Source organism: Pteronotus mesoamericanus, unplaced genomic scaffold, assembly GCF_021234165.1.
Source record: "Pteronotus mesoamericanus isolate MK-2021 breed Mesoamerican mustached bat unplaced genomic scaffold, CSHL_Meso_final contig_164, whole genome shotgun sequence".
NCBI lineage: Eukaryota > Metazoa > Chordata > Mammalia > Chiroptera > Mormoopidae > Pteronotus > Pteronotus mesoamericanus.
Window position 1 is genome coordinate 13067898 of NW_026555065.1, and position 16875 is coordinate 13084772.

The 16875-nt window shown below is 35.8% G+C and overlaps 1 protein-coding gene across 2 annotated transcripts in view; it reads right to left on the bottom strand.

Annotated features, from left to right (window-relative positions):
- The window catches only part of UNC13C (unc-13 homolog C), a 502857-nt gene that overhangs the window by 478518 nt on the left and 7464 nt on the right, over positions 1-16875 (bottom strand). The window contains exon 3 of one of the 2 annotated variants that reach the window (XM_054565404.1): positions 3253-6497. In XM_054565404.1, coding sequence (XP_054421379.1) covers positions 3253-6244 — 2992 coding nt within the window. In that variant the 5' untranslated portion in view covers positions 6245-6497. Of the gene's footprint in view, positions 1-3252; positions 6498-16875 lie in introns of those variants that run through there. The other variant, XM_054565405.1, reaches the window with a different exon arrangement.

A 16875-nucleotide genomic window follows, 5' to 3' on the forward strand; every position in this document is an offset into this window, starting at 1 on the left:
CTTTACTAGCTGTATGGCATTAAGTTGCCTAAATTTTCAGCATGGCAGTTTACTTACCTGAGATAGTAAAATGAGATAATAAATTGAATCAAATTCATAGTGGTTTTGTAAAAAGTGAAAAAATAAAACAGATAAACTGCTTGGAGAATCACTGGTACATAGTAGTGATCAATAATAAGATTTTATCTCTAATCCCACTTCTGAACTCTCCAGATGTAGTCATAGTCTCAACAATCAAGGCCACAGTTTGGATTTGTCTTTGACTTCGAAGCTTGGACTTTGTATTTAGTATCTTGCTTCCCTTGGTTCAGACATTCATCTAACACGTATTATCTCAGTGCTATCTCTAGATAAAGCATTGGTCTAGGCATGAGGCATATGAAAGGATGAAAAAGACAAGACCACTTGCCTTTATATTAAAGTTGAATAAGAAAATAAGAAATGTGCATGAACTGCCATTACAAAAGATAGAAGAACATGCCATCAGAGGTTGGTATATGAGAATTCAGAAGAGACAATACTTCATTCGAATTGACAGCTGGTGCTAGGCTGGAGGTGGGGATCAAACAGTCACCACCATGGTGTGGGGTTCGGGCCAGATATACAAAAGGTACCACTTTGCAGGGTCCAGTAACAAGGGAGGAATACGACTTCATGGAGTTTCTGGCTACACACACTCTAAGTCTCTGTCCCTATAGGCAAGTGTTCTAGGTAAAGTTCCTTAGAATCACCTGCACCAAAATCTCTCTGTATATAAACATCTGAGTCTAAAATTCCTCTTTACCAGGTCCCTGAAGGTAAAAGTTGAAATAATTTTAATCTTTGAGCTTATAATTCCATTAGCTATGTCAGTATCCTACACTGTTTTCACCGAGAGTTCTGTGGTCCAATCTTGCCAGGTTAGAAATGGAGAAAAGATAGCACTGCTCCCAAATGGTGACAGGATAGTCATGGAGAGAAAAATATGTTGGCATTTACCCAAAGCCCAGTAAGCAGATGGCCATGAGCACAAAAATCTATCATGACAATTGGCACCTCATTGGGATGCAATGAGCAAAGAAGGGGACTGAAAAATGCCCTTTTTTGGCTGCCCTTCCTTCTGAGGCATATTGGTGGCACAGGAGGGGGACAACTGTCTCACTGCTGCCAAGGGGAGAAGAGATGGCCTTTAAAATCTAGGCTACTGCAGCCTCCTGGGTAGTCAATCTGGTGCCTTTCAAGCAACCAAAGAGCATCTTAAAGACGTGTGTGTGATTTCCTCTAGGATAGATGATATACAACAGATTCCATTCGAAGCTGGCTCACAGGATAACAAGCCAAGTTCTAAGATAGTGGTAGAGTCTGAGTTTTCTGTAGCCAGGCTTAGAATGTCAAATAAGTGGTACAAGATTGTTTTACCTGTTTTAGAGTTCTTAAGCTGCTGGTATGTGGATATCTAGTGCACTTGTGTTTTCTAAGGATAAGTTGCACTAGAGTTGTAAGCTAGTTTGAAGAGTCATTACCAGCAACACTCTAGTGTGCAGAGGTTTGCTAATTTGGAATTTTAAAAAAGTTGATGAAGATCTATTTTTTTTCTGAATTGTATTGACCTTTTGTGTTTATAATATTGGTTAACATTTCAGAGACCTTAACACATTGGCATTAAAAATTATATAGATTACATCACGATAGACACACACATGCATTCACTGCTTAGTCTTAATTCAACTTTGAGTAGACTTCTCTGAATCCACAGTAAATAAAATGCAATGTTAAACTGCTGACCTGTGTCCCAAGAACCTATCAACTAAGTTTTAGAAATAGTATATCTAACTATTAAAAGTCACTCTAAAATAAAATAGACATTATTCCAATATGAACTTTACATAAAATTTTCACTATTTTGCATTTTCAAACATGTTTTAAATATAATTGTGAACTCAACCTTGAAAAAAATAAAGATAACCAACATACCCAAAATCCCCTTGTCGTATATTGTTTCCTAAATAGTTTACATAGAATGTGCTGTTTTACATAGACATATTTTTAGAGCAGAGAACCCTTATTGTTATTCAATTGTCTTAGCACCTACGACAGTTAAACAATAAAGATATCTGATTATTCATCCATAAAAACCAGAAAATGGCCAGTTTTGAGTAGTACACAGTTGAGTAGATCACAACTTTGGTCAAGACAAAAAAACCATAATCTGTTACTGGCTACATAAATTATTATATTATTTCATAATAGCAAGTAACACTTGATTACATAAATATATACCTTTATGAAATATTGTATAGAGTAAATATAGAGTAAATAAAGGTGACAATGTGTTAATCAAGAAAAAATTGACTATATAATTCATTAAAATTGAGATTATATCAAACTATCTCAAAGATATAAAGTGATAAGCATGCAAATAAAATAATTGGTTTGGGATCAAGGTAAATGCAGATGAATTTTGGCTGAGAAATGAAAAGTCAACAGTGTTTTTAATTATATGCAGCTACATTTCAAAAGAGTATGATTGGAAATTATTCCTCCAAGAAACAAGTAAAATTTTAGGTAAGGTACTCCTTTCATTTACTTAATAGCAAGAGACATCTACTTTACTCTTCAGGAGGAAATTTCTCGACTCTACCACCTTACTGAGTGGTAGAGTGAACTGTGACTCCTCAGGCATGGCCTAGAGTTTTGGTTCTATTGCTCTCCCTCAGCTGCATTAGTAGAAGGTAAGGGAGGCTGTGGTTCTCCATGGGACTGGCTAAGGTGGGCTGTAAAGACCCAGCTCTTCATATTGAGATGCCCCAAAGTGTAGATTTCATGGGACAAAGAATGGTAAAGTTGGGGGTCCATCTTTCCTAGTTCTTAAGATTCTCTATACCATTCTCCCCAATGCTATAAACCTAATAGGACCAAGGAAAGGACCCAGGCTGTTCTTTGATTTCAATAAGTCCTTTCCTTGATAACTGATGCCACAAACCTGGGTAATATGAAATGGGGTTTATGTATACTCCTGGCAGATACATTTTGATCCACAGAGCGTTTGGTTCATTTAAGTATGACCTGTTTGAAATACTTTGGTTTTAAATCATCAATCTCAATTCATTGGGAGAGCTGTCTAAGTAAAATAAAATCCTTCTCAATATAAACATTCAAATTCCTTGCCAATAAATTCTTTCTCCCACTAATAAACACGAAACATGTTCTAAAGAAGCACCGCCCAATGTTAAAACACAATTAACTCATAATGTATCATTTAAACATGAGTACCTCCAGCCAGGATCTTCTCTTCCAATTCTGCCATTTGCTTCTTATAGGCTTTAAAAGCTGCTTCTTTGAAAGAGGGACGAATCCTCTTTGGCTTTGTGATTTCCACTGGCTGTTCAGGGATGTTTTGGTTTTCATCTTCTTTTATTTCCATTTCATGTAATGTTTCATTTAAGGGTTCCAATACTCCTTCACTAACCACATCATCTGCCTGCCCATCATAACCCTCCTCTTGTGGGGTTTCGTAAGGTGTTTCATAAGAAGGGTGATCATAGTCCTGCATTGGCTCATCTGTTTCAATAATACTAGTCCTGTTTTCTAGCTTAGCAAGAACTTGTTCCATCACTTCAACATAATCTGTTTCATTATCTGCCATGGGTTCACTATAGTCTTCCTCATCTTCTGCTTTGTAGTAATAAGGCTCTGTGTAAACATCAGAGTCCAGGGTGGTACTTGACTCATTTGCAGTTGATTGGGATAATGTCCGAAATCTTCCCATTAAGGAAGAGCCACTGTCCTCATACCCACTGAGACTCTGTGTGCTTTTGTTCCATACCACTTCTAAGGCTGATTTAGCCCGCTGTAGTGTAGATCCAAATTTTGGGAAGCTGAAAGCTTTATCAGAAAGATCAATGCTTAATCGACTATGCCAAGATTTGGGTGGCGCATCCTCTGATTCATCACTTTGCAATTCACTTTGACTTCGATACATAATGGACAACTGGTTTTGATTTTGGTACAACTCATTAAAATTAGCTTCCTGATAAGAACCATATTGGCCAACCCATTGGCCTTGTGGTTCATTATCCAACCCAGGGCATGGAGATGAATTGTCATCTTGGGTTAAATCGTAGCTCTCAGAGTCATCCTGAAGGTCACTGGGGCACTTTCCCAACTCTTCTTGTTCTTTATTGTAAACATCTAGTTGTTGATCAGATAGGCTGTTTGTGTCATAGTCGAAAGCTTCCTGAGTGGATGAATCCAAACCTAAATCAGCTCCTTGTTCTACTTGATTCCATTCCTTCCATGGAGAAAGATCTTCATGTAAAGAGAGCTGAGAATCACTGTAATGACTTTGGTCTCCAGATGCACACACCATGCCATTACTCATTCCACTGTCCACAGTTTCTGTGTTCCCAATTTCACTCTGCCCTTGGACACCCTGAACAGCCCCATCCAAAAGTAAACCCTGGGGACTGTCATACAAGGTAGGTGTGCCTTCCTGTTTTCTCTGCCAAAGTTCCCGGTCTGAAGATGACAGGAGTGAGCTTCCATTAGTTCTAGTGAAAAATGGATTTTCTGAAAAATCCTCTGAGTAAGATTGACACAGTTTGGAAAAGTCTGATTCAGAACGACTAAGTTTTGCAGTAAAAAAATCGCTCTGTGAATGCCAGAGGGGCACTGCCTCTCCATAATGGGTTGCGGTTTGTTTATCCAAGGTATCTGATTCTGGCAATCGTGAGGAAATTTTATCATAATCTGACTTATTTGAAATTCGGCTGCTACTAGCAGTTTTATTTTTGGCTCTAGCATTGTGTGATTTTGAACTTGACTTGGAAATACTCCCCTTTGTTGGAAACTCTGACTTGGAAAGCACAGCATAACTGTTTCGATTGAGGTCAGATTCCAGCTCTCCATCACTGTCATCGGGCACCTGCCAATTATTCTTCTTGATTTTGGGCTCTGGAGTAGAGAGCTTTATATCCATGCTCTCATATGTCTGGGAGGATGGTATCCCTCTCTCTTTTCTTTCTCTGATGTCATGAGCAAGAATATCTGTCGAGATTCCAATACCTGTTCCTTTGAGTTTATATGATTTTTTTAAGACGGAATCCCTTTGCTTAGGGGTTTCAAAGTACACAAGTATGGGTCGAGGCTTTGCATTTGGGCAGTCCCTTTGGTGTCCTATTCTCTGAGCAAATTCAATTTTAATAGCATTTGGTGCATCTGAAAATCCCATTTTATCTATTAGAATTTGGTATACCACAATTTCAACATATTCAAATCTTTCTTCAGGCACATTTAAAAATCTCAGGCTTGCCTTGCTACCCATATGACCTAAGTGTTTAATATAATCATGGATGTCTCTGGTTTCCCTCCGAGACTGGACGAACCCTGTTCGTAGCTGTTCAATTTCACTTTGTACAACCTCCACACTGCTGGAGATCTCGTCAATGGAATGCTTGAGAGCATTGACGTGCCCACGCAGCTCAGAAAGTTCTGTTTCGATCTGGCTTATTCCCTGAAGTTCCTTAAAGATCATTTCCATGACATCATGTGTTTGGCTAATACAGCCAGAGGAACTGAATCCTGGCTCCAGGGTATTTGTCTTTGGGTTTCGGGCAGTTCTGTCCAAAGATTTGCTTCTTATTCCCCAGGTTTTCTTCATTGTGCTCAACTCTGAATCTGAGGAGACGCAGTCTTGACTCTTTTTCCATTTTCTCAGTTTACGTAAAGCTCCTAGTTTTAAGCTATGCAGAGTGCGTTCCCCGTCTGAGCTGCCCTCAGAAGGAGCCAGGCTGCTTGAACTCTTTCGATTGCGTCTAACTGGCATCATGTGTGTTGACTGTGCCTGGTTTTCTGCACTACTCCTTAATTCATTGAGTGATTCTGAGTAGGAACTCTCAATTGACGATAACTCTTGAAGCAGATCTTCATTATCATCGTTGGTTAAATTAATATTTTTTTGGAGGCCATTGGCAATAGCCACTCGGTAACTGAATGTTGGTGAGAGGGAAAACTCTTTGTTAGCTTCGTCTTCTTCAGTGGATAAATTGTGAGTGGACGAACACTTTGCAATCTTCTTTACAGTACTTTTCAAGGTATTAGAAAACTTGGGGGGTTTGGTCTGGCCAACAGTAGGAAAGTCTTGATCCTTTTTCTGCTGACGATTCTCTCTTTTTTTGGTTGTATTTCCCAATTTCTTTGTAAACATTCCTTTGCAAAGCTTATGTATATAAGGTAAAATCAGGCTCTTGAAAAGATTAGCCACCATGGAGAGCAATTAGTGCAAGCTTCTCTACTCCAAAAACATAAACAAGGTATCAGGATGAAAACTGGTAAATCCAAGGCAAGCATCACTGTTCAGATGTTCTCTGAATAACTGAAAATAGCAGGGAGGGCAGCCGTGGTTCTGCCACAGTGTCAATGTCCTGTGAAAACCAGAAGCAAAGCTCCATTTACGAAAGACATTCTCTCTTGGAGGAGTGGTTTCATGAATCTCATTTCCACATGACTTCATGTAGTGTCTAAAAGAAAGCAATGTTAAAATGAATATCAGAATTTAATTCTAGATGTATCCCATTTCTAACATTCCCAAAAGTATTCAAGATACACAATGTGTGAAAAATTGCAGAAGGGCAAGGGAATGTATGAATTTCAACACACGGTTACCTTTGAAACAACTGAAGAGCAAATCAATACAAATAACTAAGTTTAAATTATAATTTTTTTCTAAATTATTTATGGCAGACACAATTAAAATGGTAATAAAGATAATAATGGTTATTTAGAAAAGGTTGTACAAGACTACAAATTCTAAAATCTATATTAACTGCATGATATTACCATCCCTCCGTTATTTTGTTTCCTCAATTTCATTTACTTAGAAACACATAAGCATTTACATTTAAATGTATTCCTCCAACCCCAGACATTTAAAATTTATCAAATTAATATTATCCATGTATGTAAGGCCTTTTCTTAGTCAAGTAGTTTTTTACTTTTCTAGGTATTCAATGATTGGAAGTTTCTTAAATAAAGATTAAAGTAATCCAAGTAAGACATATTTCATATGATGAAGTAAATACCAAGAGAAAATACATCTTTTCCAGCTCAAATATGGCAATGGGATATAGTGGGTTGAAAAAATAGGAAGTCATATCAAATTAGGTGTTGTAATCAACAACAAATTCAATAGGAACATATATTTGACAATGCAGATAATACATCCAATTTTTGAGAAGACGTGACTTGAGAGAGCAGAACCATCCTAATAAACCACCGCAGACTTGTGGCAGATGGCAGGAAACTCATCCCCAGGGTTAGGACTGTGAATAGAGTTAGAGCATGAAATCTCTCTCTCTCTCTCTCTCTCTCTCTCTCTCACCCCCCACCCCACACACACACACAATTGTGCCACACTCTGGCCAGGTAGCTTGGTTGTTTAGAGCATTGTCCCAATACACCAAGGTCATAGGTTCAATCCCTGTGCACGCACAAGAATCAACCAATAAATGCATAAATAAGTGGAACGACAAATTGATGTTTCTCTCTCTCTCTCTGAAACAAAGAAAGAGAAAGAAAGAAAAGAAAACAAATTGCACCACAAATAAAATGCTCCTACAGCAAATCAAGAATTGGTTGGATATAATTCATCTCATGATCGAAAAAGAAGTTAAGGAGGAGGAGATGGAGAAGAAAGAGAAAGAAGAGGAAGTTTATGATGATCTTGCTGGTTCACTAGTACTCTGTGACTTTTATGTGATTTTATTCAGATAAAATTTTATTATATTTAACTTACTATTTTATTGTTGAAATGCATCACAGAATAATGTTAACAGCCAAAAGCCTTTGTTGACATTGGACAACACATTTGGGTAAATAAATAATCTACTTAATTCTTTAAAGACACATCATGAACTGCATATCGTTTTGGGAGCCAGCTCTTTTATCAGCTCCCTTCACTTGGAAACCTGCCATTTTCCATCATTCAGGTTCCTCAGGGACTTGGGGAACACATGCTCTGGCCAGGAGCCAAACTTCAGGAAGACAAGGCAATGTAGATGAGAAAGGAAAGCAAAAGATGGAGGAGAGAAAGAGACTGACTAAAGAAGCCCATGACTTCTGGGTTTCACAAGCTGTCAGAGAGCAGTTCCTCTTGTCTGAAACAATTTGGTGTTTGTTCACAACTACAAGTCTACTAATAAAAATGTCAAGGAATTGACTCCTGAATTAAAATTAAAAAAATATTTATCATACCCCTATGTGACCTCTCCTTGTAGAGAAAAGACTTTATAAGCTTAAATAGCAATAGGGTAAATAAATTACTTTAAAACCAACTTTGGTAGCATAAACTGTTCTACTTGGATCACTCAATCCAGGATGTTGGCTCTCCTTAACCTAAAAATAAATATCTTCTTTTTGTTTACATGAAAACAGCAACTATGTCAATGCTTCTGATATTTTTATGAGATTATATCTAGATTTTTCTGACTTATATTACTAGTTTAGAACTATTGTTTATGCAATAATTATTGAACAAGTTATTATTAAAAATTATTTAAAATTTTTTGAGCAAAAAAAATTCAACCTGTACTTAAGTCGTCTCAGAAAACACATACCCAAGGGCATACATCCACTGTTACACACACTAATTCACTTGCTCTATATTCCACTCATGTAAAGTGATTTGCTATTCACTAAGGGCTCCATGCTCTTTCACACCTCAATAACTTTTCTGTTCTCTCTACCTAAAATATCATTCATACCAAGCCTTCCCTGTCTGTAAAAATTGTTTAAATTCCAAAATCATTTGCCCTATGAAGACTTCACCAACCAATCAAACTTATCTTTGCTCCCTTTTTACCAAACTCTCCCACAACCTAGAATAGGCAAATAGAATTCTGTATTATAATCTCATTTATGTCTCTGTCTGCTGGACTATATCCTCTTACAGATAAAAACTATAGTTTGTCCAGTTTTAAACATCCTGAGCCCAGCACAAATAATCACTCAAAAAATGTTTACAGAAGAATTTGTCCAAATGGTACAGAGTTTCAGTTACGCAAGATGCATAAATCTGAGAGATCTACTGTATATCTTAGTGCCTATAGTTAATAATAATACTGTATGTATGCTTAGAGATTTTGCTAAGAGAGTAGATTTTATGTTAAGCATTCATGTCACAAAATAATAAAGCAAGAAGGAAAGGCAGGAGGAAACTTGGGGGGATAATGGATATATTTATGGCATAGATTATAGTGATGGTTTCACTGGTGTATACTTATCTCCAAAATCATTTTTAAAACATTAAAAGAATTGGCCCACAGTCACCTACTAAATATCTTCATCTGGTTGACCCAAATTAAACTCCATCTAAAACCTAGTCATTTTCCTTAATTAACCTCAATTAGCCCCGGCTGGTGTGGCTCAGTGGATTGCGTGCCAGCCTGCGAACCAAAGGGTCGCTGGTTTGATTCCTGATCAGGGCATATGCCTAGATTACAGGCCAGGTCCCCAGTAGGGGAGGGGGGCACTGGAGAGACAACCACACATTGATGTTTCTCTCCTTGTTTTTCTCCTTCCCTTCCCTTCTCTAAAAATAAATCAATAAAATCTTTTTTTAAAAAAATCTGAATTAATATCATAATAATTGTCTGCTTACCTAAGACATATACCCAGGGATGATTCCTAGGTTATTCTAGATTGATATCATTCTAGATTTATATGCTCCATCCCATATCCACATCCAATGTATAATACCTCATCCCGCTAATTCATAAATCCATGATTCTCATCTGGACGATTACAATTATCTTATATGGTCTCTAACTCTAATTTGGCCCCTCTCTGAAACCCTCCTCTCTAAAGTGTATATATTTTTAAAAAATATATAAATCCTCCTACTTAAAAAACTGCCCATTTTAGCAGACTGATTACCTATCAATCCTACAAACACATCTGCCCCTGCCACTCTGAGGTAGCAACAGCTCCCTGATTACAACATTGTTGTCTCATAAATGTATCTTTTTCATTCTGTTCCTTCTGCCTCCATTCCCTTCAAAACTATCTTTAAAGTGACTATGTATGCATGTCTTAGGTGAGATTTAAGTCTTTTGGAAAGAGAAATTTGAGAGAAATTAAAATATGAGACTATTGTTACTTTAGTAATAATAACCTTATTAATAATATTTATTATTTACTATGTGCCAAGCACTGTATATATAATCTTCTAAAATATACTTCATTTATTTCACTCTCATAATTGTGTGAAATAAGTATTATTATTTTCCAGATAAGGAAACTGAGGTTTCACATTTTTAGTAAACTTGATTTAGATCATGTAATTAACAAGCAATGTAACCTTGATTCCAAGCCGCAGATTTGGACAGCAAATATATAAACCCTACAACTAATATTAGTGCTGAATGAAGAATAAAATATTTTTGCAGGTATATTAGCAAATTCATTTTGATAGAGAGCTACTTAATATGACTATAACAGTGCCTCTGGGCTAAAAGAGATGATGAACCTATAAACAGTCAGCAATTTATTGTTAAATCATCACCAGGATTAAGTTAAAGCCTTTTCAAATCAATAAACAATTTTATGTTTTTTATCAAACCCAGAAAGGTAGGTAAACTATGTGTTTAGGTATAAATTTGCAAGAGAGACAGAAGACAAGGAGATGTGATTTTGTACAGTCCTACCAGGTCATGGCTCCTAGTCTTGTCCCCTCTACTCAAGCATGATGCTTACGTTACTGTCTATGACGCCGATCTCCTAGATTCCTATCTTTGACCTAGGAACCCCATGCATATCATCTGATTTTATGACATTCTATTTATTATTATGTAGCTGTTTAATTCTTATCTCAGCCTCATAGAGTAACCTCATTCTTAATTGCTCTTTTTTTTTTTGAGTTGGTGTTAAGAATCCTGGACTGTGTTAGGATGATAACTAATCCCCCACCAAAACACAGCAAGAAAGTCTCTGCTTCTCACTGAAAGCATCTCAGCAGTAAATAACTTACAATAAATAATTGATGGTTTAATTTTTTCCCCCAAATAAATAAAGGAGCCCTGGCCAATGTAGCTCAGTTGGATAGAGCAACGGCCTGTGAACCAAAGGGTCGTGGTTTCGATCCCAGTCAGGGCAAAATACAAAAATGAAATACATAAACATAGTTCCCCAAATATCTGTTTAACGGTAAACTCCTGGTGACTTGGAAAGCAGCTGAGAGAAACTTCCCATCAGGTGGGAAGGAAGAGCTGTCTCGGCAGAGAGGAAGCAAACCTAACAAAGGGCAAGGGTGGTTCCTCGGAGCAAGAACGCCCTCGTGGAAAACACTGTGTAACTCTGCAAGCAGGATCCTTAAAAAACAACAAAGGAGAAAACCAGTGTAGCTGGAGATGGAACCAACAGTGACCGACAAGAGGGAGCGGCAGAGAATTTGAAACAAGGCACTTGAAAAGATAAAGTGATGTTAAAGTTTAAAAAAGTATCTTCTAGAATTTTGTTATGGGTAAATTCAGATTTATACCTGTGTTATATCTTTTTTCATATGAAGGCGTAAAAGGACTGGATATATAATGTAATTGATGGTCACAGGGATGACTGTGACAATGAAAATTTCTGGAACAAAATAACATGCGAAATGATGTTCTTGTAAACTATTCATGTTTTTATTGTTTTAGGTAAAAACAATAAACCGATAAATATTATTTTTTCCAATAAAAATGATCAAACTAGAAAGTGATTAAGAGATTTATGCTAAGCTAAAAAATTATTTTTAACAATAATGACCCATTTCCCCAAGAATGAAAGCCATATGATGTATGTCCTCTTTATTCTAGCTAATCATTTATTTTGTGAATTTCTTCACTCAGCTACAGCCCATCTATTTTTTTTTTTTTTTTACTCACTTCCATTGCTGCTTTTTGGTTTAGGAGTAAATAACAACATCTAGTATTAGTATTTCTACAAGCACTTTGAAATCTATAAAGTATTTTGTGTGTATTAAGTCATATGATCTTCACAGTAACCTTGTAAGTGTATTATCTCCAGTTGTGGTTGTGGACAGTGAGTCTCATAGATGTTAATGTAGTTGCCTGGGTCTCCTGACTCCAAAGCTTGGTTCCTTCACTATAATATTTTACATTCTCCTTACTCTAGGCCTCTAATGTTTCAATAGCTTACTGGAACCCTAAAGGAATATTTTCTATCATTCCAAACCATCCCACAAACTGATTTCCATCTAATTTTCCTTGAATGTCATTTTTTCCCTTATTGGTCTCCTACTAAAGGCTATTGTGTACCCTTTATTCTGGGCCACTTCATGGTTCCACTCATTCACTAAGCTTATTTTTTCATAGTTTCTTTTATACTTGTTCTTCACTGTGCCTAGAATGTCCCCTGTTAATCTGGTCTCAATCATTAAAGACAGATCAATACTAATCTTTTCCACAAAAGCTTCATTACTACTCAGTCATCCTTTTTTTGTCCTATAGCCCTTATAGTCAGAAACATAATATTTATTCCTTAATTATTCTTCTAAATTTATTCTAAATTATTTATCAAACAGTCTTTGCACATGCTTTTCCATTTTTTAATGTCTCTTATATGCCAGGCATTTTCTTGAGTGCTTTGTATAGATTAATACGCTAATATTTGATAGTAATCTCTGTGTTATTAAGTCTTTACAGATGAAGAAACAGAACCTAAGTAACTAGCCCAAAGCTGCCTAGCTGGGAAGTAATGCAGCTAGAATTGCAACCCAAACTAACTGGCTTCAGAGTCCATTACACTAAATAAATCTATAACAAGAAATTATGAATATTGCTGGCAAATTGGTACATTGATTAGATGTCTGAATGTCTAATTAATGAAATCTAAAGAGCTCTGAACTTTCAGTGTCTCAATAAAAATGTGTTCACAGAGAATTTTTATAGATGATTAGGTGCTGCTTGCTCATTTTGCTCAGTTTTATTACTTCTACCTGTCCAAACTCTAACTGTAATGTCAAAAGCACATCCTTAATAGCAACCCAACGGGTTAGTAATTAGTGACCATTTAGAACTTACTTCTAACTAACCAATAAGCACATGGAAATGTGTTCTACAGTATTAATTTAATTATTAAGTCAATACAAATTAAAAACCAAAATGAGATACCATTTCATACAGATAAAAATAGCTAAAATGTAAATATACTGGCTACGTCAAATGCTGGAGAGGCTGTGGAACAACTAGAATTTTATACATTACAGAGAACAATGTAAAAGAATATAATCACTTGAGAAACTTCTTGACAGTTTTGTATAAAGTTAAACATACATTCCTATTTTTCCAAGGAAAATCAAGACATATTTTCTCAACCAAACTTGTATGAGAATTTCTATTGATGCTTTATTGATGATATCCCCAAAGTGGGAAAATACCCATTGAGAAAAGAATGGATACACAAATTACAGTATATTGAAATAATAGAACATTAATCAGAAATTTAAAAAAAAAGAATGAAACACTATTACACATGAATCTCAAAAACATTATGCAGAGAAAAAGAAGTCAGAAACAAAAGAGTAAATATTTTATGATTCCATTTATATTAAGTTCAAATAAAAAGCTAAAACGTTGCTGCATATGAAGGGTGGGGACTGACTTGAAGGAAACATGAGAAAACTTTCTGGGGTGACAGAAATATTCTGTATCTTAATTGGGGTAGTTGGTATGTTCGATTTTAAAATTCTTCAGATTGTAAATGTGAGACGTGTCCATTTCACTGTTTATAAATCTTATTTCAATAAAATAATATATAAATAAAAATGTAATATGGATTTTGACAGTGAAATTAGCACATGAGAAGCAATTTCCTGGAATGGTGGGAACTGGTTTACTTGCTTGTCATACAAAAATTAAGTCTTTTAGTGCCTATTTAGTGCAATTTCAGAACATGCAGCACACAAAGTGTTGAAAAATGCACTACTCAAAGACACAGAGATCTAAGCAGAAAGACAGTATAGTTAGGGAATAAACGTTCTTACAATATTCAACTTCATCACAAAGGCCAGGCCTCAATTCTCACCTGTGTTTGAAAATCCTCTGACACACAACAGACCCTCTGACTAAGGACAGACTGATGTAATTCGGAGGTTCCCTGTCATCCAACTGGAACAATTATGGTAGTATTCAGAAAGATATTTGTTTCAGTGCCGAATGTTCACTAAGATACAAGAATCTCTTCTTTCCAAGGGTCGGATATCCTCCTGTGCTTTTAATTGAACCACAACCTCTAAGATAATGCTCCACAAATTATCTCTTATCTTGATTGCATCTTAAGTGTCTTTCTCTCTACAGGGCTCATCCAACCTAAGCAATAAGCGTGTCCACATCTTACCTTATTATAAGTGAAGTGCAAACAAACAAGACAGCTTTTAATTTTCCTTCAATGGTGTCACCTTCTCAGGCTACTGTGCCTTTCATCTAACTCTTCCAAAGGATAGAGGAGACCTGCTATATGCACTTTCTCATGAGCCTTTTAGTATTCAACTGCTTGTTGCCTGGTTCCAACCCCAAAAGTGTACTAAAATGTCTCTTTTTTGAGGTATGAATAATATTTGTATAAAACTTTAATCTTCCTCAGTATACCTGTTTTATCTGAAAACATTAACCATGTTACCTTTCTTTAAATCATTCTATATAGCTCCACGACAATGTGGCCTATTTGAGTCCCTCTTTGCACACAGCTATTTTGACTTGAGTGGTCACATGGTAGAGACTGGGCCAATCAAGTTTTCTTTCTTGGGAACTGGAATTTGGAACGTGGAGTCTGTCTGATCTTTTTAGGCATTTCAACAAGAAAGCAACGTAAAGTTCTAACCTGAACAGTCAACTTTGAACTTCGTAAAAATTTAGCAGTGAAAACATATTTTCAAAAAATAAGAAGAGTGTAGACATGGGATCAAAAAATAGAAATGAGAGAACACATGGACACAGAGGGAGTAGACACCTTAGTTTCTAATTGCTCTCTAGGCCTAGGCCGACGGCCATTATTAGTTTTGTCTAATTATGGTGAGATATCAGGTTAAGGAAGTGTTTTTCTTCAGAAACGAGTCCTAACAAGATCCTTCACTGGTCTTTCTTCCTCTTTTCAGACTTCTTTTTTTCCTTTTTCTTCTAACTACCAAATCTATACATCTCCATCTGGCTTCTCTACTTTCTATTAATTCTTATTTGTGTTTTGACCAGTTTTGTCAAAATGGCCATTATAATCTCAAATTTAATATTTCAAATTCATTTTCACTGAGTTTCTAATACAGTAATTATTAACAATGCCAACATTCCCTTATTTATACAGATTGGAACTCCAGGTTCACCACTGATTTCTCTATTGCTTTGTCCCAAATTTATCTTACACTCGTTAACTTTACAATTTCTCTCATTTCTTATACTACCTTTCCATTCCCAGAGCTAGCATGTTGGTTCAGGCCTCCATCAAGTTTCACTTGAGGTCATTATCTTCTTGTAAAATAGAAAATTTACAAAACATTAAACACTTTTATGTAGGTACTAAAATATGCCAATCATTGTATTATATACATTAAAAAACAATATTATTTAATCCTCACCACTGACTTTTACAGTTGATTGTCAATATGACTTCCTAGCTGTTCTTCTCACCTCACTGGGTATGCATAACTCTAGATGGGTCTTTGTTCTGTAGTCAAAGTGAGAATTTAAAATTTTAATGAATTTTGTGGAGCATGGCAACAGACCAAAACTTAGATACTTACATAATTAGTATCCTCCCCTTCTTCCCTTTAGAGTATTAGACCTAGAGCAATTCTTCTCACACAATGGAACTTCATGTGATTCTAACTCTTGGGTGAAAGTCAATTACTTATGCTTCGAAGCATGCAAGTAAAATTGGTGTGATGCTTATTAATAAAATTATAATTAATGTCTCACTAAACAGAGCTGCAATTTCATCCTTTTCCTGTATCACAGGATGCTTTTAAAGAAATCATTTTAAAATTATGAAGAGCAAGACATATTTTAACTTTTTCAGTGAAGATAAAACACATTCTATATAATGATAAGTAATATATGCTCCCTGTAGAAGATTCAAATATCAAGGTTAGTTATTTTAAAAATTTTTATATTTTTATTATGGAATACTAAATTATACATGTAACACCTCTTTAACTAAAAACTAAACATACTTAATGTCAGCCAGCTCTTACCTCAAAGGGCATATGGGAATAAATAATCATAACAAATGCATTTGGTAACTTGATCTATGGTAAGTCTAGGTGCTGTTGTAATTGAAATAAAATAGAAAGTAATTAAGAAAATTATATTAAAATGCTTATATCTCTAATAATCACAGAGGTAAAATATATATATATATGCATCTAAATTCAACTTTTCCAAAGCCTCTTCTCACAAAAGAAGGTAAGCTCTACCTCCCTCCCTGCAAAAAATGCATTAAAATTCAGGCTCTGGTTGCACCTGTTTGTTTACCTGCCATCCCAACTCACCCCAGACCCTTTACTTAGGTTTCGAGTTACAACTAGAAAGCAAAGACCCAGAAGAATGTTGTAAGATTGGATGTGGGGAATTAGACTGTTTTTGACACCCAGGAACCATAATCTGCTAATTAAAAAATTTTTTTAAATAATTTTTAAAAAGTAAACAGTGAATAAGCCTTCTAAATATACTTCCATGCCTTAGGAGGAAGAAGGATATGAAAGGGGTACCCCAGAGAGCATAGCCATTCTATATACACTTAATTAAGACCAAAGAAATTTCAATAATAATATTTATATTTCAGTCTCCCATCCAAGTCTGCCCTCAGAATCAAAGTAAAGATATTGTGTGGCATAGCTATGGTGTGCCACACAGA